Source organism: Microtus oregoni, unplaced genomic scaffold (assembly GCF_018167655.1).
Source record: "Microtus oregoni isolate MIOR12 unplaced genomic scaffold, Mior012 000062F_ref0000492, whole genome shotgun sequence".
NCBI classification, from domain to species: domain Eukaryota; kingdom Metazoa; phylum Chordata; class Mammalia; order Rodentia; family Cricetidae; genus Microtus; species Microtus oregoni.
This window is the reverse complement of record NW_024543872.1, coordinates 6,685,767-6,711,938: the sequence shown is the minus strand read 5'-3', so window position 1 is coordinate 6,711,938 and position 26,172 is coordinate 6,685,767. Positions and strand designations below refer to the sequence as shown.

Genomic DNA, 26,172 nt, shown 5'->3' with positions numbered 1-26,172 from the left:
CATATGTCCAATTTGTGGATTTATAGTGAGGGCCTTTTTCTTACTTTTGAAACACATATAGGCTAAATTATACAGTAAAATTAAGGTAAAAATTAACCTACTTATTCATTTTTAGAGATTTCTTCTCCAACTAAAGTCAGTAAGACCCTATGATTAAAAAATGATTTTTCTTTAAGAATTTGTTTGCCACTTGTTTTGCATGGTATTACCCAGTCACTATCTGGGATGATCTCAGCTTGTTGAATGTACTTGAAAAGAAAATCTACTTGTTAAATGTTGCACAAGAAATTCAGCTAAATATATATTTAATTCAGTTCAGATAATGAGAAACAGGAGAGAAAAAAGAAAAATAGGCAGAGAAGGGACTACAATCAAGATGGCATAAAAAGCCAAAAGGAGAACAGGTAGCAGTGGGATGAAGGGACTTCCTTAAAGTTTAATTTCATAACCTGTTAGCCTAAAGTTTAAGAAAAAACTTTTTTATTGTTTGAGAATTTCATCCATGCATATAATGTGTTCTGATTAAGCTCACCCCATTCCCTCTATTACTCACTACTGTTCCCTTCCAATTTCATGCTTTGTTTATATATAAACATAAGTAGACATTTTACATATATGTTTATAGTTTTATTATTTTATGTATATGGGTGTTTTGCTTATATGTATGCCTGTGCACCACCTGCGTGCAGTGCACATAGAAGTCTGAGGAGGGTGACAGACCCACTAGAACTGGAGTTACAGACGGTTGCCAGCTGCTGGGTGGGTGCTGGGAATTCAACTCAGGTTCTCCAGAGGAGCAAACGGTGCTTTTAACCACTGAACCATCTCTCCAGCCCCCTTTCTTTGTTTGTTTTATAAAACTTCACTAAGTCCACTTAGTGTTGCCAGTATGTGCATGGCCGTATGACTATCTTCAGCACATGTCTCAGGAACCACATGTTTGAAGAAATCTGACTCTTTTCCCCAGCAACAACCAATTTCCAACAGCTCCTTAGTCAGCCATGAGACTTTATGACTACCTCCTCTCTCTAGACTGGGAATTTATCTGGTGTGGGCTTATTGGGTCTTGCGTATGCAGTCACAGTCATTTTAAGTTCATGTGGGCAACTGTGTGTCCCTGTTTTGCTGTAGTAATCCTCTGGTTTTTAACTAAGTTGGGACCAACCTGGACGCTTCTCCACTACTGGCTAGTTTACATAATCCTGGATGGTGCTATGCATGCTACCAGGGAAGGAAAGTAATCATCAGTCTTTCTCAGCTATGAACACTGTAGAAACAATATCAACCAGCCTGTCAAGATATGTTTCCTGGTGTTATAGTGGCAAAAATATTATGAGATGAACTTTCTGATTGGATTTAAGGCCCATTCAATATGACTGAACTAATTCCTGGCACTGTTAATGGGGCCAAGAAACAGAGTTTCTGGTAGGTAGGTCACAGGCCCTAGAAGATAACCTAATGTTAGTCTGCTACATGGACGTGTATTAAGTTGACACCTAAAGACATTATTACACCCAAAGATTAGTGCATCTCTCAATCCCCATCAAAGAAAACTCTTTCTGTGGTAGACAGCAAGTAACACATAGACCCACAAATGGTCAATGTATAGAAAATAAGGGACCACGGAGTGCTCAGTCCTAAATGGGGCATCTGTATCAAATCCCCTTCTCCTTAGACTCAGGGATCATAAAGGAAGAGGGAGCAGAAAAACTGTAAGAAAAACTTTTTGGGAACTCCTCTAGAGTCAAGTCTCTTGCCAACTCTAAAATGGTTCCCTTAATTAAGATATATACTTCCCTGCTCCTATATCCACCCTTCCTCCATCCCAACTGTCCCATTCTCCCAAGCTCTCCCCATCCTCCCCTTCTCACTTTTCTCTCCCCATCTCCCTTACCCCCACCTCACCCCCACTCCCAAGTTCCCAATTTTTGCCTGGCAATCTTGTCTACTTCCAATATCCAGGAGGATAACTACATGTTTTTCTTTGGGTTCACCTTCTTATTTAGCTTCTCTAGGATCACGAATTATAGGCTCAATGTCCTTTATTTATGGCTAGAATCCAGTTATGAGTGAGTACATACCATATTCATCTTTTTGGGTCTGGGTTACCTCACTCAGGATAGTGTTCTCTATTTCTATCCATTTGCATGCAAAATTCAAGATGTCATTGTTTTTTACCGCTGAGTAGTACTCGAATGTGTATATATTTTACACTTTCTTTGTCCATTCTTCCACTGAGGGGCATCTAGGTTGTTTCCAGGTTCTGGCTATTACAAGTTCCTTGGACAGCTGAGGAGAGGGAAGCCTGAAATGGCCCTATTCTATAGCCACACTGATGAATATCTTGCATATCACCATAGAACCTTCATCTGCCTTTGGATGGAGATAGAGACAGAGACCCACATTGAAGCACCAGACTGAGCTCCCAAGGTCCAAATGAGGGGCAGAAGGAAGGAGAACATGAGCAGGGAAGTCAGGACCGCGAGGGGTGCGCCCACTCACTGAAACAGTGGGGCTGATCTAATGGGAGCTCACCAAGGCCAGCTGGACTGGGACTGAAAAAGCATGGGATCAAACCGGACTCTCTGAATGTGGCGGTCAATGAGGGCTGACTGAGAAGCCAAGGACAATGGCACTGGGTTTTGATCCTACAGCATGTACTGGCTTTGTGGGAGCCTAGTCTGTTTGGATGCTCACCTTCCTAGACCTGGATAGAGGGGGGAGGACCTTGGACTTCCCACAGGGCAAGGAACCCTGACTGCTCTTTGGACTGGAGAGGGAGGCGGAGAGGGTGGGGGGAATGGGAGGGAAATGGGAGGAGGTGAAAATTTTTAATAAAATTTTTAATAATAATAAAAAAAGAAAAACTTTTTGGTTAGTAAAAAATATTGAGAACTAATAACTACAGCCACTAAATTAATTCTGTCAATAAATTACATTTTAACTAGCATACTTCTTAAATAAATAAATAATAGTCAGATACTGACTCTTCCAATACATACAGGTAGATATTTCAGATGGCACTTCTAGATCTCTATATATCGTAATATTAATTAGATTTCTTTTGGCTTATCTAAATTATTACAAGAGAGCTTTTATTTTAAACCCAAATCTTTTAAACGCTAAGTCTTTACTTACAATGATTGCCATTTCATGGAAAGACAAACAGAGGCTCTGTGTTCTCCACTGGACATGGAAGGCTAGATCTGGACTGGAGATATAAAGTACTGATGAAAGCCAGGGCTTTGTGTGAGTGTGCTGGGGAGGCTGTCTAATCTCTACTAGTTGTTCTTTCTTTTCTCACCACAATTCCTCTCTAAAGAATAAATGCAGCTACTAGTGTTTAAAAAAATGGTAACAAAAATCCAATCAAGATATTGCAAAAACAAACAATAAAAAGGCTTTTTCTTGTTTCAGTATTGGGACTTAAACTCATGGCCTAACTGCTTGCCAGGTGTGTTTGAGGCAAGTACTCTACCATTGAGCTGCATGCTCAGCCCAGAATTCTTTTTAATAAAGAAGCAGTTATTCAGTTCAATTTTATTTTATTTTAAATATTTTTATTTTTAAAGCTCAATTCTAAAAAGAACTAAGGAAAACTGAACTTTCTTACTGACAACTTCTGTAAAAACATCTGCCTCAGTTTTGTGGGGAGCAGATGAAGGAGCATTTATGAAAGGAAAAGAATGTTCTTCAATGGGATTAATTTCTAAGACACCTAAAATATCATGTAATACAAAATTACAGATCCATCTCTCATGAAATTAAAAGTCCAAAAACATTTAGATAAAGTCAACAAAAGTAATAGTTACTGAACTTAAAGGAAATTCAACTAGGATATAGGTTAAGTATCATTTGAATGCCCTCCAAACTTCCTATGAAAGATGAGGACTAAGAAGGAATTAAATGTGTTTCAAGGTTACACTGCTAGCAGGTGGTAGAGGAAGAACGCATTACCCACGTCTGTTTTATACCAAAATGTCAGCGATCTTAATGATCTTAATTTTTTTTCCCCCTTCTGAGACAGGATTTCTCTGTGTAGCTTTGGAGCCTGTTCTGGAACTTACTTTTGCAGACCAGGCTGGTCTTAAACTCACAGAGATACACCTGCCTCTGCCTCTGCCTCCTGAGTGCTGGAATTAAGGCATATGCCACCACCACCTTGCCAGTGATCTTAACTTCTATAGTGTCTGCATTACTAGAGCCGGAATTGCCACAGACTGTGAGAATTTATTTCCATTTTTTTTCCAAACTTTGAGTCACAGCTTATTAGAATTTTACAAATAAATCTTCACCATATAGGCTTTTGTATGTGTGTGTGTGGTGTATGCACATGTCTGTGTGGGTATATGCATGTGTGTGCATGTGGAAACAAGAGGTTCACAATGGGTATCTTCCTCAATAGTGTCCTACCTTGTCTTTTTCTTTCCACAAAGTCTCTTATTAAACCTAGACCTCCCCCATGTGGCTAGACTGGCTAACCAGCAAGTCCCAGGAATCTTTCTGACTTTCTAGCCTTGGTTTAAAAGACATACTCCACCATGCCCATACCTTTACATGGGCTCTGGAGGATGAACCCAGACTTGTGTGGCAAGCACTTTATCAGTTGAGCCAGTTCTCCAGCTCTGTCCATCTTCATGGACAGAACCTCTCACTATATTTGCTTTTCAGTGTTTAAATTTAATTTTACCCCTTTATAAGTAAAGTATTATGCATGAAAGTAGAGACTTTAGACACCGAAGTCTTCTACACAAATAAACTGAAAAGCAATTTTAAAACACACTTTTTATGCTAGCCTTTGAAATTTCTTGATGTAAATGAAAACAAAAATATAATCTTCGATTCACAGCAGTGAACTATGCATATATAAGGTAAATATATATGTATATATGCAGATTTGTAAATAATGATCTTAATTTTTCAAATTTCTTTATAGTTTGAAACATTTTTTTTGGAAGTTGGTATACATACATAATGATTCAACCTTATTTTGCTTTCTGATTTTTAATAATTTGATAGTTTTAATAATGGAGATTTTAAGTATAGATGCAATAACAATATATTTTCTCTTCAATGCTTCTTAGAAAAGCATCTTTTCTAAGTTAGTATAATTGGGCTTTATTCTTCTCAGTGGTGTCTGACAGGTGACCAAGTGCCACTGCAGAACTAGAAGATAAACTCCTGAGCATGCCCTGTTTGTGGGTGGACTCTCTCGTACTGGCAGTACAGTTAGGCTGTATCATTCCTAGGTTTCTGTTCTTTCCTTCTTTGGGGGAATGGGGAAATGGTGCCGCTGCAGAGATATGCCACATCTCTCCCAGTTGTGTTGGAAGCTAGTTGGAAAAGGCTAGTCAAGGACCTACAGGTGGTCGGAGCAGAATTACCATCATATCAGACATTAGATGACACTCCAGTCTTATTAACCTCCCGGCAGTGATGGGGGCAAACTGAATAGTAACACATCTACAGTAACCACATTGGGATGAGTAATGTTGTGGCTTTTGAACAATGAGCCCCTTCTTCAGGGGGCAGAAGAAAGCTCAGTGTTTTCTATGACCTCAGCTCTCTTCCCAACCAGGCAATCTGCTAAACTCAACAAATATTTTGCTAATACAGATGGGAATATGAATTTTCTCTTTCTTTTCTTTTTTGGAGACAGGGTTTCTCTGTAGCTTTGGAGCCTTCCTAGAATTCCGCCTGCCTCTGCCTCTCCTGGGATTAAAAGCATGTGCCACTACTACCCGGTGGGAATATGAATTTTTTTTAAGGCAACAATAAAATGAATTAGCTTAATTAAATCTGCATCCAAGATCTGCAGAATGACTGAACAAAAGAAACTATAGGGCAGAAGCAGAGGAAGAAACTCAGGTGTCACCTGTAGTGACACAAAGGGATCTTAGTTTCTCTTCCCTGAGCTCCTGCATCAGTAGATGGTACTAAATGGTAGTGAGGACCCTCCTAACTGCTATCACACCGTGTCTCTAAGAAAAATTCATGTTTGATTAATTTATCTGTGTGATGTTAGTCTTATTTCAGAGGTAGTTGAATAAAGAAATAGTGGGAGAAACAGGAACAAAAAATCTGAAATAAATTGAATCGGAAATCAAATATGTAAAGTTTTCCATTTTCTACTAAATAAATGTACACCAACAAAACATATCTACTTTAGAGACTAGGAATTCAATCGATAGGAGTAATTGGAACTTGAGTCCTGAGAATCTTTCTAGCAGGAGTCTCAAAATTCAAGGAGCAAAGGGCAGCCGTGAGTCCATTCACGTCCCTAGAGGATCAGCAGTTTAGTGGGTGAAACAGCAGCTGGAGATAAGGCCATTCATCCAGTCATAGTTGGACTAAGGAGTTGAGAAAAACTTACATTCCAAATGCTTACATTTTGGAAGTATAAAATACAGCAGCATACCCCTCCTGACCCTTCTCTTCCTTCTGTCCTTTATTCTGAGAGCAGGGCAGTGAGAAGGGCTCTCCTTCCCATATAATCAAAACTGAAAACAAAATGAACTTTAAGTAGAATCTTCTTGCAGTAAGGTAACTTAACCATGCTGGCTTCCATACATACTGTCACATCACATGGCAGTACACTGATGATACGGATTCTTATGAGCTATTGATATACCTGAAGCTGTAGCCACATTACAAATACTTTAAGTATATGTTATAATACTAAGTATTAGAAGTAAAAGGTTACTTTCTTTCTACCTAGTGATTTTGGTAGCAGATTCTTGACAAATTCTGCATGATCTCCCACGTGCAGTATGCTGTAGACGCTGGTATTCATTAATTCCTCCTGATTGTATCCCAAGTAGCTGGTCACATTTTCTGACACAAATACAATTCTTCCTTCACAGTTCACAACAAAGAAAAATCCATCTAAAGCCTGCAAAGCCAGGAGAGGGGTAAGGAAGAAAAAGAAAAGGATTAAGACATGAAGACACTGATTAAAAACATTGGGAGGTTAAAAGATAAAAGGAAACACATTTTTCTATTAAAAAGATATTAGAGCTGGAAAGTGGTGGCGCACGCCTTTAATCCCAGCACTCGGGAGGCAGCGACAGGCGGATCTCTGTGAGTTCGAGGCCAGCTGGGTCTACAAGAGCTAGTTCCAGGATAGGCTCCAAAGTTACAGAGAAACCCTGTCTTGAACCCCCCCTCACAAAAAATATTAGAAATAAATATATATCACGTTAAAAAGGAAGACTGCTTCTTTGTGGAGGGAGGTCATGATTTTTCAAATGGGTTTTATACTAAAGATTCCAGCAGGTATGAATGAAAAATATCAACCTTCTTTTTCAGAAACAATTTCATCTAAATATTTATTTTTATAATGTATATGTGTGTGTATGTATGAGTTTGTGCACATGAATGCAGATACCGTTGGAGGCCAGAGATGTTAGATACCCTGGATAGCTGAAGTTATGGGTTGTTGTGAACTACTTGTCTGACATGGGTGCTAGGAGTCAAACCTGGGTCTCTCGCAAAAGCAGTTATATGCTCTTTACTACTGAACAGTCCCTACAATTCTAGAAATTATTTTTTATAGTAGCAAATGTGAAGTAAGTGACTTATTCAGTCTTGAAAAAAATCTCTGCACTATGTTGGTGAATACTGGGCCTTTGCTTGTGAGGAACCTGTGGAAGAATGACACACATAATAAAGTACTAGAGATCGATGTGGTGTCACATATACATGGAACACTGAGCACACACAGGATGCCTCACTGGGGAGTGGTGGGGGTGACGAGAAGCACCTTTCAAAGCCTCCCCAACTCTGGGAGAGCTAGCATAGCGAAGAAGGGGAAGAGCGCTCAGGGGAAGTCACTGGAGGAAGAGAGGAGCACATGGCACATGGCAAGGCAAAAGTCCTGTGGAGCAGAGGAGTAAGAAGTACAGCGAGGCCTACGGGTGGCAAAGAAGTTAGTGGAATGGACAGGAGCCAGGTTCCCAGGGCCTCCTATGTACAGAGAGCTGCTCCAAGAGGAGATATATGTACCCCTAGGGACACAGAATATTTCCAGAGGCAGAGAAATTGTTAGAACCTTTAGATTGCAATTGAAAACATATGGAAGAAATAAACTCTAATAAACATATAACATGATGGTCCTTCACGAAGTCCAGACAGTTCCAAATTTCTAGGGAAGATCTAGATTACAGAAGTTGACAGTTTCATCTTGTTTATTTGGAATCTTCTTAGCTATTTGAAAACGATGCAATTAATTTGTTACAGAATATACAAACCAAACAACCCAATTAAAAAATAGGCTATAGATTCAAATGAGTTCTCAAAAGAAGAAATAAAATGATGGAAATGCAAATGAAACAACTTTGAGGTTTCACCTTACCCCAATCAGAATGACTAAGAGTAAAAAAACAATGGTCAACAAATGCTGGTTGGGGAAGGGAAGTAAAGTGGGGTAGCCACTATGGAAATCAGTGTGGAAAATTCTCAAAAAACTAAAAATAGATCTAACATATGACCCAGCTATACTCCGTGGCATATGCCCAAAGGACTCAACATCTTATTCTACAGATATTTGCTCAGCCTGCTCATTGCTGCTGTAGTCACAATAGTAAAAAAGAAATGGAAACAGCCTAAATATCCTTCAGCTGATGGAGATGTGCCACAATCCCAACCTTAAAAAATGACAGTAATTCAGGGAATGCTTTTGGGACTGGCGTTATGAATATGAATATACAAACATCTGTATTTTCTAAACTGTGCCTGATGAAGACAATTTGCTATCATTATTTTTCTACAAGTTTCCCTCACATGTGTTCCTGGGGAGGAGTCTCCTGACAGCTGACCTTATGGCGTTATACAGGGCTGATAACAAACAGACGCTTGTCCATTAAGTTCACCACCATCAACCTGAGAGCCTTCCCATCTGCCCAGGATGTCACTTTCTAAGGAGAGCCACCTTGGTCTCACAGCAGGGCCCATATTGGGCAAGACTTCTTGCAGACCCCTGGCTTTAAACGAGATAGTCACTTAAGGTCACTTGACAAGGGTTTCAGAATAAAATACATAATTCCCAATATTTTTTACAGTACCCATACAGGAAAAACAATGGAAGAATTTACAAAGGTTAAAGACAAAATAAGAATCCTGCAGTGGGTGTAAAGATTCTTTGAATAAGGTCTTTAAGATGGCAACACTCTATGTTTGATATAAAACGTGCACTCTGTTGTAATTAAACCACGAGTGCAAATGTGTGCAAGTCTGTCAGGGAGACCCACCGCTTCCAGAAAGGAGGGCTCGAGAAAGGACAAGGAAAACATTTAGTTTGCATATATTTTGATAAATACATAGACAATTTGTTTTCAAGAGACAAAAGCTTTTAAACATTCACATATGAGGGAAAATGTTTATTTAAGGTGATGAGCTTGGAAACAAAGCGTCTATATTCAACATCCAGCAGCAGAAGCTAGAGAGAGCTGACAGAGGTGAAACACTACAGTATTTCACTTGCACAGTAATTCAAGTTCTTCACTTTATAAAGTTTGGTAGTGATTTAATTCTCATTTACAGTGTGTGTATAAAATCAATTTAAACTTTTTTATTCAGAAAATATTTTGGACAGTATCGAATCCAATGAATAGGGTTGTTTTTCACATAAAGGTAGGATTCTACAATATACATACACTGTACTTGCTATCTTAATAATTCAGTTTTCTTTTTCCAGATAATTCTAATCACTCCAGAAACAGAAGGCAAAGCCGTTGTGTAGGCTTTGGTTTGCATCAGATTCCTTAGAATGCCTATATGAAAAATTTTTATGTCCGTTACTCACTTTTATTTTGAAAAAAAAAACACCATAAAGCAAGCAGTCTTTATAATAAAATCCTATTTTAAAAGTTTAAAGAAACACTTTGTTTCATATTTTATTAATTGGATATATGACATGAAATGAAGATAAAGAAAACTTAAAAATTGGTAAGGACAGAGATTTGCATTAGGGGGTCAAGGAGGACACTTACCTCCAAAAGAAGAGGGCCTAGCGACTCCTTTTCTATCACCCCTTGACTGCTGGATGAGATGTCGGACTTCTGCACATCATCGTCAGTTGTTGATTTCTCTGCAACAATAAAACTTTAAAAACTATACATCCAAAGAGAGCTCATTATAATCAGAGCAGTTAAGAAGACAGATTTAGACCATTGATATAAGGAAGATTTTTTTTTATTTTTAAGCAAATTATAATAATTTAAAGACTCATTAAGTTCATGTATACTACTATATGTGAAAGAAAAGCACTTAAAATTTTAGGGAAAACTGAAGATGGGAATAATTATGTGTCAGGTAATGGCCTAGGGAATGGGAACACAAGTGAGAGGCAGTTCTGGGTCCTGTCTGTAGAGGAAAGAGGCATTCCTGTCTGTCTTCCTCTACCCTAATCTGGCCAGTGGGATGCAGACAAGTTGGCCATATTTATTACATGTGATGAAAATAGCCTAGGAATGGCAGCAAAATCCACAGGGGGAGTCTGAATCCGTGACTACCTGTATTATTCTGTTCAAGACACTGCATTTTGTTCAAGTCATTACATTTATGCCTCCTACAAACCTCTCGGGATATGTCTTTACATTTTTATATTAATCAACATTTAATATCTCCATAATGATGGTTATAAATATATTTTATTGGTAAATCCAGGTGTATTTTATATTTTGCATAGTATCTATTTTACTGTATATTTTTATATATTATATTTTGTGTATAGTTTAAAGTTTTCAAATTTTCTATGCCATTTAAGTCATTCCTAAACACTACCCCTGAGCTTAGAAATTTCTCTGGCCAGGTATGATGGCACACACTTTTGGTCCTAGCACTGGGGAGAGAGTGGCAGGTAGATAGATCTCTGTGAGTTTGAAGTCAGCTTGTTCTACATAGAGTTCCAGGCCAGGCAGAGCTACATAGTGAGACCCTGTCCCAAAACAGAACAAAACACCCCCTCCTCAAAATCTAACAATAGCCACACAACCAAACCCAAACCCAATAATGAATATCCTTCTCTACTTGGCCAGATATCAGACCCCAGCAGCATTTCTTCTAGAACCCTCTCCACGTGCTCCAATTGCAACTGCTTCTCACGTTTTGCTAGGTGTCTACACAACAGTATTGTCTGTGTCTCCTTTCCCTGTCCTTCTGTGTTCAGATTCCAGTTTCCCTGGGTTAAGAGCCTACATCTCTGTTTCTTAGATTACTACTGAGGCTCTGATGGCAGTGTCTGAAAAAGGGATAAAAGAAGATCCCTGTTTTCCATCCATAATTCTTCATGAACACAGAGTTACAGGTCTAGAAGTCTTGTTTTCAATGTTACTCGGAACTCATTCTGAAAGCAATCCATTGTACTTGAGACCTCTCTCTGGTTTTTCTCCTTGGCGTTTTAACATGGCACCTAATTGTGCACAGGTGTGAGCACTCTGTACTAACTGTGCTGGGCCTGTATGAGTGTGTGTGTCCCGCCACAACCTCCATTCTTCTTCCCCTAGCTCCCCCACCTCTCTTGTTGAGACAGGGTCCTCCTATACAGCACAGGCCGACTTAGACTTGGGGTTCTCCTCCTGCCTCAACATCCCAAGTGCTAGGGTTACAGCTGTGCTCCATCCACCATGTCCAGTTATAGGAGTGTTTTCCATCCCAAACCAAATCCTTCTATTTTCAAGAAAGGGTTTTTAATTTGTTATTTTTAATATTTTATCCCTCTTGGCATTTAATGTCTTCTATCTAGTCTTAAACTAACCCTAGAATTTTTTTTGTCTTTTTCTCTTATTTTGTTTTACTTGTCTATTTTATTTTCTAAGGGATTACTTAAAATTAACTTATACGGCATATGTAAAACGTATTGTGGGAAAAAGAAACCAAGAAAGGTGTACTTAAATTTTTTATATAAAGCTGTTGGGAACACTGTCAATGAGAAGGTGTTTGAGAAAAGCATTGGAAGGGGTGAGAGTGGTACACACAGTGGGTGTCGAGGGAAGGAGGAGTGAGCCTGGCACTTGATGGGCGCTGCCTGCAGTGGCAAAGGAGAGAAACACAGTAATGTGCTGAAGATTTTTCTGAGCATCTAGTTTTAACTTCCAAAAGTTCCTGCTGTTCAACGGTGCAATGTCTCCTCTGCCCAAGTGACTGGCATCTTAGTTTTGTTTCTGCCCCCTCACATCTCTGCTTCCCCAGTATCTCCTTTCTTTCTGCTTTTCTTCTGTAACAGCTGGCTATTCTAAGATGCCCGTGACATCCACGAGGAACTAGAAATAGCGAGGAGCTGAGTTTTCACATGGGTCACCCCTGAATATCTCTTCCCTGGGACTGCATCAGTTTCCTCAGAAGAATCCCATTGTCTCTGGCCTCAGATGTAAGAGAGGGCTGGTGTCTGCAGGATTCGAGCCCACTTTCTCCTCTTTGCTAAATCAGCTGTCTCTGGACAGCTCTGCAGTTTCTAATCTTTAAGTCATGTGACTTGTGCTGTTTTAAATAGCAGTTGTCTGTAGACTCCTCACATTGCTGTTAATGTGAAGGCTTGGATTTGTGCTCCTACTCATCACAGATGATTTCCTCAGCACACTCACTGAAAAGCCTAGAGCACTCCTTGAGTAGAAGAATTCTCCCAAAGGGCTTTACCTTTGTTTCTGGTAGGCAACCCAGGGGATTAGTGGTGTAGGGTTCCCAGTAAGTATGGGTGCTATAAATATGAACCTCAAAAAATATAATGGGTTTTTCCACCTCAGAGGACTATTTCTCCCATTGCAAGCTCAGGCAGAGAGGCAAGCTTCGTTAGACAAGTCAGAGAGATTTTCATCAAGGAATTACTGTACATTAGCTCTACGCCAGGGCCTCAGGTCCCACCCCATAACTTGTGTCTCCAGCTTCAATGCCCTATAATACTGGACTCCAGAACCTTCCGGGCTAATTACTTCACTAGTACTCAAGTTAATTTAGTGAGCCATTTTATAATACCAAGAGAGGCTGCTTGGCTCAATAAAATAAAAATTATCTAAACAAAAACATTTCTCTAATAAAATTATGAAGCAATGAGGGCTCTTAATAACGGAAGAGTCGGATGATACGTCACAATACCATAACAACTAAGAACACGGCCTTTTATTTTTACCTTGCTCCATTCTCTTCATTAGCTGTATCTGATCTACTGTTTTCTTCAAAATCTTGCATTTATCTGGTTTTACACTCAAGCTGTCAATGTCACTGATGTTGGCAGACAGTAATTCAGCTAGTTCTTCTAAATACTTATTTTCTTGCTCCCTGCGCCTCTTCTCAGTACTGTTGCACACACAAAAAAACAATCTGGTTAGCACGCATTTATAACATGTTATTTCCTTCTCTGACCAAAGATATTAATGTTCACACATTTGAAGGAAATCTTGTTTTTACTTAAAATATAAAACCAGATTTAAAAATCAAATTTAAATCACATCTAAAACTCAGACACTGCAAAATGCTCAAGTATACAAAATAACTCTGGCTAAAATATAATAAAGAGAATGATTTATGACAGATAGGTTTTGTCAGTGATGTATAAACCTTTCAAATAACAAATGGCTACCAGATATTAAAGGAACCAGACAGACAGCAAGTCTACTCCTTATACTTGTATGTTTGAAATAGAATGTGAATTTTCAAGTTATTCAGATGAATGAATTGTAATGAGGAACCTGATAAGGTCTTCATTCTTACTCTCAATAGGAACATTAGTTGCTCTTTATGAAAAAAGAACTGATCCAAAGTACAATCTAAAAAGTAAATACTAGAGAACAATGTTGTATAGCTTCTTTTAGATATAACAGAAAACAAAAGCTACACATAGTTCTTGTCAGCTCTGAACAAAACCAGACATGACCACCTTACAGCAAATAGAAAGAACAGAGGGTAATGTCAGACAGACAACACTTTAGTCTGCTGAATATATGGAAGAATTACTGTCCATTTTTCTTTTCATTCTTTACCCCAATTTATTTCGCCAAGACACAGAAACTTGCTTTCTATAATGCATTCAAAGATGGTAAAATATTACTCTAAAACTTTCCATTTTCCAAATAAAAGAGGAAAGCCCGGTCATGACAAGCTTTGTTTTACAAACAGCAGTTAAAATCATTTGGCTGCACATAAAAGTGCTAGGAAAAAAGAGGTGAGAAGAGAGAGAAGTCAGTTGCTAAAAACCTTACAATAAACAACAGTTAAATACCCTTTACTTTTCTTAAGGATTGGGAAGATTTAAGCACTTATTCAACACAGTGCGCTAGAAGAACACAGTCAGCTAACTTACTACATTTGCTATAAAACAAAGTACTACAAATGGTACATATCCCCAAACATAATCAAATGTAAAACTCTAGCAAACACACATTCTGTCTTTATCTGTTAAATCTTTCATTACTGAGGAATTACTTCCATCTTGCTTAGTAAAAAATCTATCTTAATAACTTAAACAGAACACAGCAAGGCATCTCGGCAAACTTCACTCTGAGGCACTGAAGCAAAGCACGAATAAAATGAGGAACATATTTTCATATTCACGAGGATTTATCTGTAACACGATAGTATTTGAGGACATGTGATTTTACCTTAGGGAACCTCACAGATAACAGACACATTTAGTAGATTCAGTATTGAGCAGGAACTGTTTAAACTTAACAGGTTTAAATTTCAATAGGGAGTGAGCAATTTAGATTCCCTTGGTGAAGACCCCTCTCTCCTGATACTTTTCATTTGTTGGTTTGTTTTGAGACAAAGTCTTACTATACAGTCCAGGCTATTCTTTAACTGGTGATCAACCTCCATCTACCTTGAGGTTGCTGGGATTATAGGTATGTACTTCCATGGCCAGTTACCAAACATGTTTTTGCCATTAAGTTTTGAGTAATACTGAAATGCCTGAAGCCATTACATAGTAAAAGAAAAGTGTCCCAATACAGAAAGATGGAATAAGAAGTTATATATATATATATATATATATATATATATATATATATATAGTGAGGAATATCAGATGTCAATAAAATGACAAATTTCAGAGCAGGGAAATAAAAATCACTTTTAAATGAAGAAGTCAGTAACTACATAGAAAAAAAAAAGACAGCAGACATGCTCAGAGTCAAAACTAAAGGAATAGAGGACACAGAAACTCTATCTTAAAGGGAAAAGGCTTTACTTACTACTTTGCAGCAACTTCTTCATTTGCTAAATCCCTTTATTACCTTGCATGTGGCAGACACACTAGTAAATGCTATCCTGAGCTAAATTTTCATGATTACAGTTGGCCTCACAATCTCATATGGTGCCAGTTTCAGGATCCCTGTGGATACCGAATCTGGGCACTTGCAAACCCTTTATAAAATGGCATATTAGTTGCATACCCTATGGAAATGTTTCGTCATGCTTAAAATCATCTCTGTATTATTTATAATACCTAATGCAATGCAAATGCTGCATAATTAGTTGTCATCCTTATTTAGGCAATAACACCATGCAAAAACATCAACACATGTTTGGTTCAGGTGTCATTTTTTTTCCAGAATACTTTTGATACTATGGATATGGAAGGACTGACTGCTGTATCTTTCCTTAGTTAATGTACTAGCAAACTCAATAAACATTCCTAAATTTATCATATGACAGATAATTATGTGATATTTCAAAGCACGCTGGAGTAAATTATACATAGCTCCCACTTGAAAGGAAGTAAAAAGGAAACAGGCCTTTGTTATACTTGGTGACAAAACCACAAAACTATAGAAATACACAGAAATGGTATTTCACCCAGAGAAATAACAGCACAAGTTAGAGGTAGGGAAATCTTATTTTCTAGAAAGCTAACTTGGCTTTATCAACTGTATAAAGGAGGGTGGAAATATGAAATTCAAAACCTATACACAATAGAAGAGTATGGCCAAACCACAGAGGTATATGGATAGGAGGAAGTGTAGGCCAGATCAGCAATGTCACCTGTCTGGTCACTGACTAGCTATCCAACCTCAGACAAGGGACAGCAATTTAACCTTTCTGCTTCAATCTCCTTGTCTGACTACTTGGATAATGACATAAATGACCTCCTAGGGTTTGTGAGGATTAAAAACATAAGTCATGAAAATGAATTGCTAAGTTCTTGGCATGTACCATTAGCTCAATAAATGCCATCTAGAATGACTTTAATTAGAATGACTTATTTTTTTAGAAGACAGGAAACCCAAAAGGATTTAAGAAGAATTAGTGGCATGGTCAGATCTGCAAGTTCCTTGAAGATAGAGGACCTGTCTCTCACTTCATTTATATCCTTACAACAGCACACAGATGGCGCTTGATAAACAGTTAGCATTTAATACACACTTGTTGAGTTAAGCTGGAAATGCTAAGGAAAGATAAAGCATAGATAGCCACCATTTAAAACCAGCATTTTTATCATTTTCTTAGAACAAATGAGGGGTTGGAGAGATACAAGCTACCTGAGCACGGGAACCTGTAACAGAGAAGTCGCTCTGTCTAGGGCTCTTTAGATAGTCATGTTTGGCTCGACTGCATGGCTGGAAATACCATGTGAGGCCTAACAGATGCTCTTTATGATTAATGAGCTCACAGTCTGTTTGGGAAGACAGCATATAATAATAAGACCAAAGGAAGCATTGCAAGGTGGCATTAATACATAAGCAATTTCAAACTAATAAATTTCTGATTTTCCATATCAAAGATAATGCTTTATTAAAACTGAAGCCCATACATATAAGCCTGAAGGAGTAAGTGCTTTCAAATATCTTTCAAGCAAACATCAAGATAATTATCTCAAAACATTTAAAGAGGAGAAAAAGAATAAATAAAAATTTTGGTATTTGTAATGATGTTATCATGTACAGACACACATACACAAAGGTAATTTACAAATAAACGATTACAAAAATGGGGATTGTTCAGCACAATAGGCATAAATGTTACTAATGCCCACACCCATTAAAATTCATAAACATTAATAACTATCAATTGGAAAACACAATATGGGCATGTGGTGCATGCCTAGAATCCCAGCTCCCCGAAGTTGATGTAGGAGGACTGATCCAAGTTCAAGGCTAGTATGGACTACAGAATGAAACCCTGAACAAAACAACAACAACAAAGAAATTACGAAAAAAATACAAATATAACAAAATATTAATATAGGAACATAGTATCAATTTTATATGGTTGTTATACGGAGCTTTTTAAATCTCTGTTCTTACATATTCAAAATTTCCTCAAATGAGAAAGCAAACATAAAAGACAATAATTTTATTTATTCTTAAGTTTTCCTTTAAGAAAAACTGAATTTATATGCAGAAACAAACAATGCACTAACTTTGACAAAACACATCTGGTTCATATCTTGGCATAAACTTTTATCCTCGCATCTGGACATGTGTGCTTGAGTAATTAAGACAACTGTTCTGTGAGGAATGGTCGGTCACTTTTCTTTTTCCAGCCTCTAGCCCTAGCACTTTTTATTATTAATTAAATTTATTCATTTATTTTACATCTTAACAGCAGTTTCTCCTCCCCCCTCTCTTTCCATTCCTCCCGTTCTCTCCCCCACCCCAGGAAAAGCAGGCAGTCAACAGCCGAAGAGCTGCTGTGGCCTTGCTCTGGAGATCAGTGTCATCAGTTGGGGTGATTCTGCGTTCCTTGTCCCTGGGGGAACATCTGGGAATGTTTACAGACAATCTTTATTACAACTAAGACACGACTGGCATTTAGGTATACAAGCAGCAACAGTGCTAAACACCTACAACACACATGAAAGCCTCCACAGCAGAAGATTTTCTGGTTCAAAATATCAGTAGTGTAGAAACTGAAAACAACTTAATCTAGCTCCTAGAAGCCGAATGGAATAAAATCTATACATTTCTCTTGTCAGCTGAGAAAATTCTTTTACCCTGAGTGGAGGTTTCTTCTTCACCTGGCACTTGTTAGGATTCCCTTAGCATTAATTTCTCAATGTAGTCATATTTAAAAAAAAACACAGCAAGTAGTTAATGCCACAAATAGTAATTTTAAAAATAAATATTGTAACAATGTACTTCTTAGCTTCTAAGATAACATTAAAGGTGTTCAATAGACTTATTTATTCATTTGACAGGATTTATTGTCCTTACTAGTTAAAAGGTACATATTGCACCGTGACTAGGGATACAATGGCAAATGAGCAGATAACATCTCTTACCATATATGCTACATGATAAGCCTAGTTAAGATACTAAGAATTCATGCAATGAGTATACACTCTAGCAACAGCCTGTAGTTATAATCAAAGCCATAAATATGTACAAAACAGATATATAAAAAGGGGAGCCGCATAGTGATGGTCCACACCTTTAATCCCAGCATTTGAGAAGCAGAGGCAGGTGGACCTCTGTGTTAAAGGCCAGCCTGGTCTACAGAGCAAGTTCCAGGACAACCAGGACTACACAGAGAAACCCTGTCTTGGTGGTAGAGGGGTGTGTGTGTGTGTGTGTGTGTGTGTGTGTGTGTGTAACGACAAAACCAACCAATCAAGCAATAAAGTGTGGAGGGATTGATCTAGTAGTTGTAGGAGGAAGAGCAGCCTCCCTTTAAGGAAGTAATGATCAACACAGTATGTACAATATACCTATAGGTTAGTTGTGAAAATAAAGAGGATGCAAGTTGAATGGAAGGAGAAGCCCATGCAAAGACTGGAAGTGGGGAGGCACAGAATGCTTCAAGTAAGCAGAAGGCAGGTGACCACTCAAAGTGGAGTAGATGGAGCAAAGCTCCAAAGTGTTGTGGGAAGGGCACAAAAGCTCTGCCAGAAACAGAAGTGCACTCCTACCTTGATGCCAGTGTGTCACATGGCGATCCTTTTCTCTTATGTGAGTCTGGGTTCGCAGGGTCGGATGAACTGTCCCCAAGGCCACTCATGTTGACAAACTTCACACCTAAACAATAAGGGTAAAATAAAAAATAAACTTCTCATGAGCTCTCTAACCAAATATGGGCAGGGGAAGCCCCCTGTTACTTCTAAACAAAAGAACCACAGCACAGACCTAAACAGTGACTAGGTGATGACAGCCACCACAAGCACCAGCATCTAACATTACAGGGACTCCAACCACTCATTGTTCTACTTACTTTTCTAAATCAGTGAATAAAATTAACAATCCCTATGAAAATGTTATAATCAATCAGGCTGAAAAATTTTCCAGGATAATTAAGTCGAAATATGTTTTACCAAGAGAAAAATCACTTCCATGTGTAAATGTAAAAAACAGGACTCTGAAAAATATTTATTATTATTGTTCAGATTTAGAATGATTATTTAGACATTACTTTGCAAAAAGGCTTAAAACAACTTTTCTCATGAAGCTGGAGATTTTATATTCATAGAAAAATGAACAATATGCATATGATTAAAGTTAAGTGATAAGCTCAATGTGGATTTTGAATTGTACTTTCCATGCATGCCTAACCTTGTGTTTACACCACCCAGCGACCAAGATCAAGTGTTTAGTCTACGTTAGGATCTTGGTATGGATGCCAGAGAATACAGAGTCATTCCTCAGCATGTCAGCCAGGTTTTTACACGTGCCAGTTTCTGATCTGTCTCATCAATCACTGCTCTGCAGAATCCTAAGGGAACGTAGAAGTCATCACTTGGAGTCATCACTTCCTTTTGGATTCCAATAGTGCCAAACACTACCATTATGTTTTACTCCATTTACCTTCAAAAAAGGCGAGCAAACTCATGAGATGGGAAGACTTGGAGCTCTTCCTTACGTCTAAGTTATTAAACACCACAGAACTGTGCATCAACAGTCAAGCTCGGAACACTTAAAACCTAGTGAAAACTATGGCAACCTCTCACCCAAACTTAATCCTCCCCTAGTTCTTTCTAAAACTCACTTTCTTGCTTTCTTCTTAAGATCAGACTATTGCCCTCTTCTCACTAGATAAACAATCCCTAAAATTTTAATCATGCAGACAAAAGGAAATATTTCTAATTTCTCCATAGTAGAAGTATAGTTTTGAAATTTTCCAACACTCAAAGTATTCTTTAGTTCTTTAGATAGGATTTTGTTATGATGCAATCTCCAGGCTGGCCTGAGATTAGCGATAAAACCCAGGTTGGCCTCAAAGTCCCAACCCTCCTACTTCCTCCCTCCAGAATGCTGGGAATACAGGTGTATCCCACCACACCAGGCTAGGACTGCAATCTTGCAATTGCTTTTAATTATTTTTTCTTGCTTATCTGTCACTTGTAATTGCTACCCATGTCCTGCCAATTTTTTCTTAAGAGATTTCAACTGTCTCCTTCTTCAGTCTTAGATATAATGATGATCCTAGCTTGGAACCAAATATCTCAAAGATTCCAGATTCATGTAAGAGGAAGTGTGTCACTGTGGGGGCAGGTTTTGAGGTTTCCTATGCTCAGGATACTGCCCAGTGTCTCAGTCAACTTCCTGTTTACAGTAAGATGAAGGACTCTAGCTATTCCTCCAGCACCATGTCTGCTTGCATGCCGCCATGCTCCCTGTCATGTTGATAATGAACTGAACCTCTGAAACCGTAAGAGAGTCATCGCAATTAAATGTTTTGTTTGCTTGTTTTTTATAAGAGTTGCTGTGGTCATGGTGTCCCTTCAAATAAATAAAAACTAACTAAGACAACATATAATCTATATAGAAACAATAATGCAATATACACAATCTGCTTATTCAAAAATGTACTATAGATATTAATTTTAGTTTCATCTTCAATAAAACTCTAAATCAAATTCTGGGCTACATGATTATGTTACTAGCAGAGGTAACTTAAAAAATTTAAATTTTTAAAATTGACCTTAGTGTGGGAAGCAGCCCAGTTTAAGTGGGCATCTAATGTTCATTGAGCTCTGTGCATATAATAACCTCTCTTTCAGGCCCTGGACACCCAGCTGTGAATACAATTTGTAAAATCATTATTTTGATAGTTTCTTTTCATTTTGAGGCATGTAAGTGATAAATTTTAAAAATATTGTACAACCTTGTGGGTGTGAAGGGGAAGCTAGTGTGGCAGGTGGGAAAGGTGAGCTCTTGGGAGGTGGGGGAAGCATGACAACAAACTGAAGGCAGAACATAACCTTTCCTTTTCTTTTGAGAAACAGTAATGAACTGTGGCTGGGACCAGGGTTGGAAGATCAAGCATGAAGTCAGAGGACAACAGGAGGCAAAGCCAGGTGAGGGCTCACACAAGCCGAGAGAAGAGCAATGCCCTTGTTAACATGCTTCTGTAGCTGAATCTCGCAACAGGAATCCCTGTTATGTGGATAGCCACCCCAGCCTCAACATGCCCCAGCTCATTTGCTATCGGAAGCTAAGCAGAGCTAAGCCTGGCTAGTACTTAGATGGAGATTATCAGCTAAGAAGATGTTATCATAACTAATAAAACAATAATCTTATTTATTTATTTATTTATTTATTTATTTATTCATTTATTTATTTATTTATCATGGAGATTCAAAGAAGCATCAGTAAACCCAGTATCACAGAAATAAAGATGCCACTTCATTTTAACACAAGAACAAATAAATATATTTAGATGTATTTATTAAAATAGGCCTAAGACAAGATTCCCAAGTTAAATATTTGCTGAATTATTCTCAAGGAAGAAGGTAGCAGACAAATAGGTGCCCTATAAAACTAAGAACTGGTATTCAAAGAGCCAGAGGAGAATCTCCAATAATTTGTTGATGGTATTATTCCTGTAGTAACTGTTTTGTATTTATAAAACATAACACACAGCGCAATACAAAGCATCCAATGGAAACAAACTTCAGCGCTACTGTATGTGGACTGACTTTATATTTGGTTGTTAGGGAATATAACTAGGGGCAGCTAACAAAGCCAATTTGCATATTATTTTTAGAAGACAACCTGTCCAAGTGAAAAGTTTTTAAGGGTTGCTAATTTATACCTAGTCTCATGCAATTTCTAAAGAGTCATTTCCATAACCAGAAACTACATCTATTTCTGGTCAACTGTGCCCGACTAAACTAAGTTGGTGATGGCACAGGACACAGGACCATACATACTCTTAAATTCAATTTTTCTACAAAAAAAATTTGTTATTTGTCTCTCAGATTGAGCGTAGAACTGATAACTTTAAAAGCCAGCACCAGTTAGCTAACAAACAGCTCTAGGAACGTGCCTTAGAGTGCCCAGCAGACAGGGAGCACAGAAAGAAACACAAGAGCCAAAGATCCCCAAACTGATCCTCTGCATGAAGAACAATCATGATGGAGCACTCCTACACCAGCTAACTTGTATATAGAAATGTTTCCAAAACTAGAGTCCTCAGACACACACCTTACATTCTTTACAGCCACTGACAGATTTCTCATGTGACAACAAAGGATGGGGACTTTAGAATATTCACTGCCCTTTCATGGCTGAATGATGTCCCACTGTTTGGAGATACTCTGTTCTGTTTATCAATGTGTCAGTTGGTGAACATTTAAGTCATTTCCTCTGCTGGGTATTTTTAACAACATTTTTATGAATGCTTATGCATAGCTTCTGTATATTTGCTTTAATTATCTTGAGTATAAACCTGGGAATGGAAGTTCTATGTCATACAGTAACTCTAACTTTCTGGGAAAATGCTAAATTTAAGGTGAAAATATACGAGGATTCCAATTCTATATTCTTGTCAAATGCATTTTCCTCTGTAAAAGCCCATCCAAGTGGGTATAAAATGGCACCTCATTATGGCTTTGATTTATACTACCTTAATTGCTTATAATTCTGAGCATCTTCTCACATACTTGCTGGACTCCTTATATCTTCACTGAAAACATAGCTCATTCAGAGCCTTTACTTAGTTTTTATACTAAATGTTATGGCATTTATATATTTACTGTGTACATTTAAGTCGTGATGTTTCCAAACACAAACATATAGTGAACTAGTATTATTATGAAGCAAATTAATCCCCATAATCTCACAGAGACATTATTTTCGCTGCTGCAAGAACAGTTATCATCAAGTCTTAGGAACAATGTGCTGCTGTTAACTGTACTGCCTGTTATAGAAGATCTTTAGACTTGTTTGCCCAATTAATAGTCTTACTTTGATCTTATAAACTCACTGTTTATTCTAAACACACTGCTTGTCAACACTTCCACTTAGGAATGAATATTAGAACTTACTTTACAATAACCAAGAAGCTTCCCAGGCCAAGAACAACTTCCATAAAAAATAATGCTCAAACAGTAATTTGTTTTCCCTCCATACTTTTATAGTGACAAAGTTCTTAAAATCTTCCCTACCTGGGAGACTTCCTTGTTCATAATGAATCCTCAAAGCAGATATAGTCAAATCAAGTGCTCCAGAGGGCAGCTTCTGAGGGAACGGAGTAGTACAATGCTGTCCAGAGATGGCGCTAGTCCATTTGTTCTCACCTCATTTAAGGGCAATTACACGAACAACTAAAATAAGTGAGAAGAAAAAAGCAAATGAGAGGTTAGATTGCCATTTTATTCTTTAAGAAATAATAAAGGTCAGCTATATGAGAGAAATGCAAATTTTCAAGTTGATGGAAAAATATTTCCATAACACAATGGATGAAGATCTGAATTTACAGGCAGAGACCTTCCTGGTGATGTTATTTGAGACAGCTTGTCACTAACGGAATGCATAATTACATTCTGCTCAACTTCGGAGAGACCCATAGAGAAGGCTTTCAAAAATCATTTCTGGGCAGCATTTACATGCTCATCCTTTTTATTACCTATAAATTATGATTTTTTTTCATAATTTCAGCTATTTCATTATTTCAATTTATATAATGTTCTTCCTATTTTTAAAGTTATTTTAACATTTTACTTTCAAAATTTTTGTTGGAAAAGTTTACACGCTTTCATATTTAAAGTTAGTTGAGCTCTGGTTCCAACAATAATAGATCCTCTTGTACTATACTAATCTGTTCACAGATAAGAATTATAAACTGTGGACAAAATAGAAAAGTAACTGTTTGAAGACACTGGAAAGTGATCAAAGCAGACTCAAATTGTAGATCTGACTGTTTTTCAAAGAAGGGAGCCACACTGGGTGGAACACATGCTTGGAAGGCTTTCTCTGTAGAGAGCTTTTTCAAGACTCCTTTGAAATGCTGGGAGGCTGAACCTATAGATGAAAAATCACATCTAATAGGCTTTAGGCAGTAGTGGATGCAGATCCAAGCTAACAGAAAACTTGAAATTGGTTGACACTCCAAATTCTTAAACTGAAGCTAGCAACTCCATCTGGGCGCATCTAACTTAATGTGGGAACCACAGAAATTCTGGCAACAGTAAAAGGTTTCTGTACATTCAAAGACCAAAAATTAATTTGAAATTAAACACATGACGTGTCTCAAATGTTTCTGGCAGTGCTCATTCATGTTGCATCTCATGACATCTCTGTAGCTTTGGCTCTAAACACACAATATGCACACTTTGCACTACATGTGCCTGCACACCACAAAATGCTAACAGTGATGCCTGAAACGTTTCAGACTACAGCTCACCACATGCTATGAATCATGCAGTTGGACTGAATATACAAACCTTTCTGATCTTAGAGAATATAATTGTTTAATTATGAAAAATGAAGATAGCATTTTCTGTTAGTCTTCAGCATTTAAGTCTCAAATTAGTGTTAGCTTTGGGTAGTAGCATTAGAAAAATTGTTTTGAAAATGGCTGTTTAAGCGGTTGGCTTGAAATTTTTTAAGACCTATTTTTATTTTATCCCTCCCCACCCTCCGGTGTGTGTGTGTGTGTGTGTGTGTGTGTGTGTGTGTGTGTGTACTGACTGAGGTCAGAAGATAGTGCCTGATCTCCAGTTATAGACATTTGTGAACCACTTGTGAGCCACTTGCTGTGGGTACTGAGAAGCAAATTTGAGTCTTTGGGGAGGGCAGCAAACGCTCTGAACTACTGACTTCTCTTTTGAGCTCCTTCAATTTTATTTTTTAAAATATAATTAAATAAATTTGGATTGGGATTGGGTTAGAATTTCTATTAATTTCTGAAATGGCCCTAAATGTGCTTTTGCCATTTTGTACTACATATTTGTGTGGAGCAGCTTTCTCAGCACTGACAAAAAAAAAAAAATAAATAAAAATAAAAATATTGATGAATTTTGAAAACCACCAAAGATGCTCTGCATCTTGTAGTATCAAACATTCAACCAGGATTTCATTCTCTATTTAATCTTTTCTTAAAGATTTATTTGTTTTATATGTGTGTTTTGCCTGCATGTACATATGTGCAATATGTGGTATCTGTGGAAGTTAGAAGAGGGAGTTGGATCACCTGGAACTGGAGTTGCAGACGGTTATAAGCCGCCATATGGGTGCTGGGAATTGAACCCAGTTCTCTGCACTTTGTTTTTAACTACTAAGCCATTTCTCCAGCCCAATTTTTAGTTCCTTATGTAAAAATAAACATATATATCTCATTAGTGAATAAAACTGCTTTGGTCTTTAGTAAGTGGCATGTCATTTATTTTACATAAAACTGTCTTAGAAATATAATTGTTTTAGAAAAATTATAATTTATTATCAGCAAATGTTTGATTTGTTTATCTATTTATTACTTAAGATCATGCAAAAACGTCTCAGAGAAAAAGGAGTGCACAGTGGAAATAGTTAGGAAACCAGGACTAGAGACCCAGGAGAAAGAAGGGTATTAGCACAATGGCAAAGAGTAAAGGAGGGCTTGCCATCAAACACTACATTTAAGTAGCTTTTAGGCCATCATGGGCTCTTTTTTTGCTTTCACGTCCAGAGTAACACCATAAGTTTTGAATGTATTTTTATTTTATGTCAATGGATATTGTGCCCGCATGTATGTGTAGCACTTGTATGAAATGCCCACAGAGGCCAGGAGGGGGCATTAGATCCCCAAGAACTGGTGCTACAGATGACTGTTAGCTGCTGTGTGGGTGCTGGGATTTGAACTTGGGTCCTCTGGAAGATTAGCCAGTCCTCTTGATCACTTAGCCATCTCTCCATTTCCCAGAGTAATGAAATTATTATACTGAGTACCCTGAAGAATCACTAGTACAGATTTAACAGGTTCTTAGCAATTTTCACATAAAACTGGATTTTCTCAGGTTTAATATGATAGTTAATAGTATTTAGGCTG

The 26,172-nt window shown here is 37.8% G+C and overlaps 1 protein-coding gene across 9 annotated transcripts in view; it reads right to left on the bottom strand.

Moving 5' to 3' along the window:
• The window catches only part of LOC121439593 (nuclear receptor coactivator 1), a 260,024-nt gene that overhangs the window by 74,241 nt on the left and 159,611 nt on the right, over positions 1 to 26,172 (bottom strand). For 7 of the 9 annotated variants that reach the window (XM_041640129.1, XM_041640137.1, XM_041640128.1 and 4 more), the window contains 5 exons: positions 23,312 to 23,470; positions 18,839 to 18,944; positions 13,124 to 13,290; positions 9,990 to 10,087; positions 6,715 to 6,892 (listed from right to left, as the gene is read on the bottom strand). In XM_041640129.1, the coding sequence (XP_041496063.1) occupies positions 6,715 to 6,892; positions 9,990 to 10,087; positions 13,124 to 13,290; positions 18,839 to 18,927 (532 nt within the window). In that variant the 5' untranslated portion in view covers positions 18,928 to 18,944; positions 23,312 to 23,470. Of the gene's footprint in view, positions 1 to 6,714; positions 6,893 to 9,989; positions 10,102 to 13,123; positions 13,291 to 18,838; positions 18,945 to 23,311; positions 23,471 to 26,172 lie in introns of those variants that run through there. The other 2 variants (XM_041640135.1, XM_041640136.1) reach the window with 2 other exon arrangements.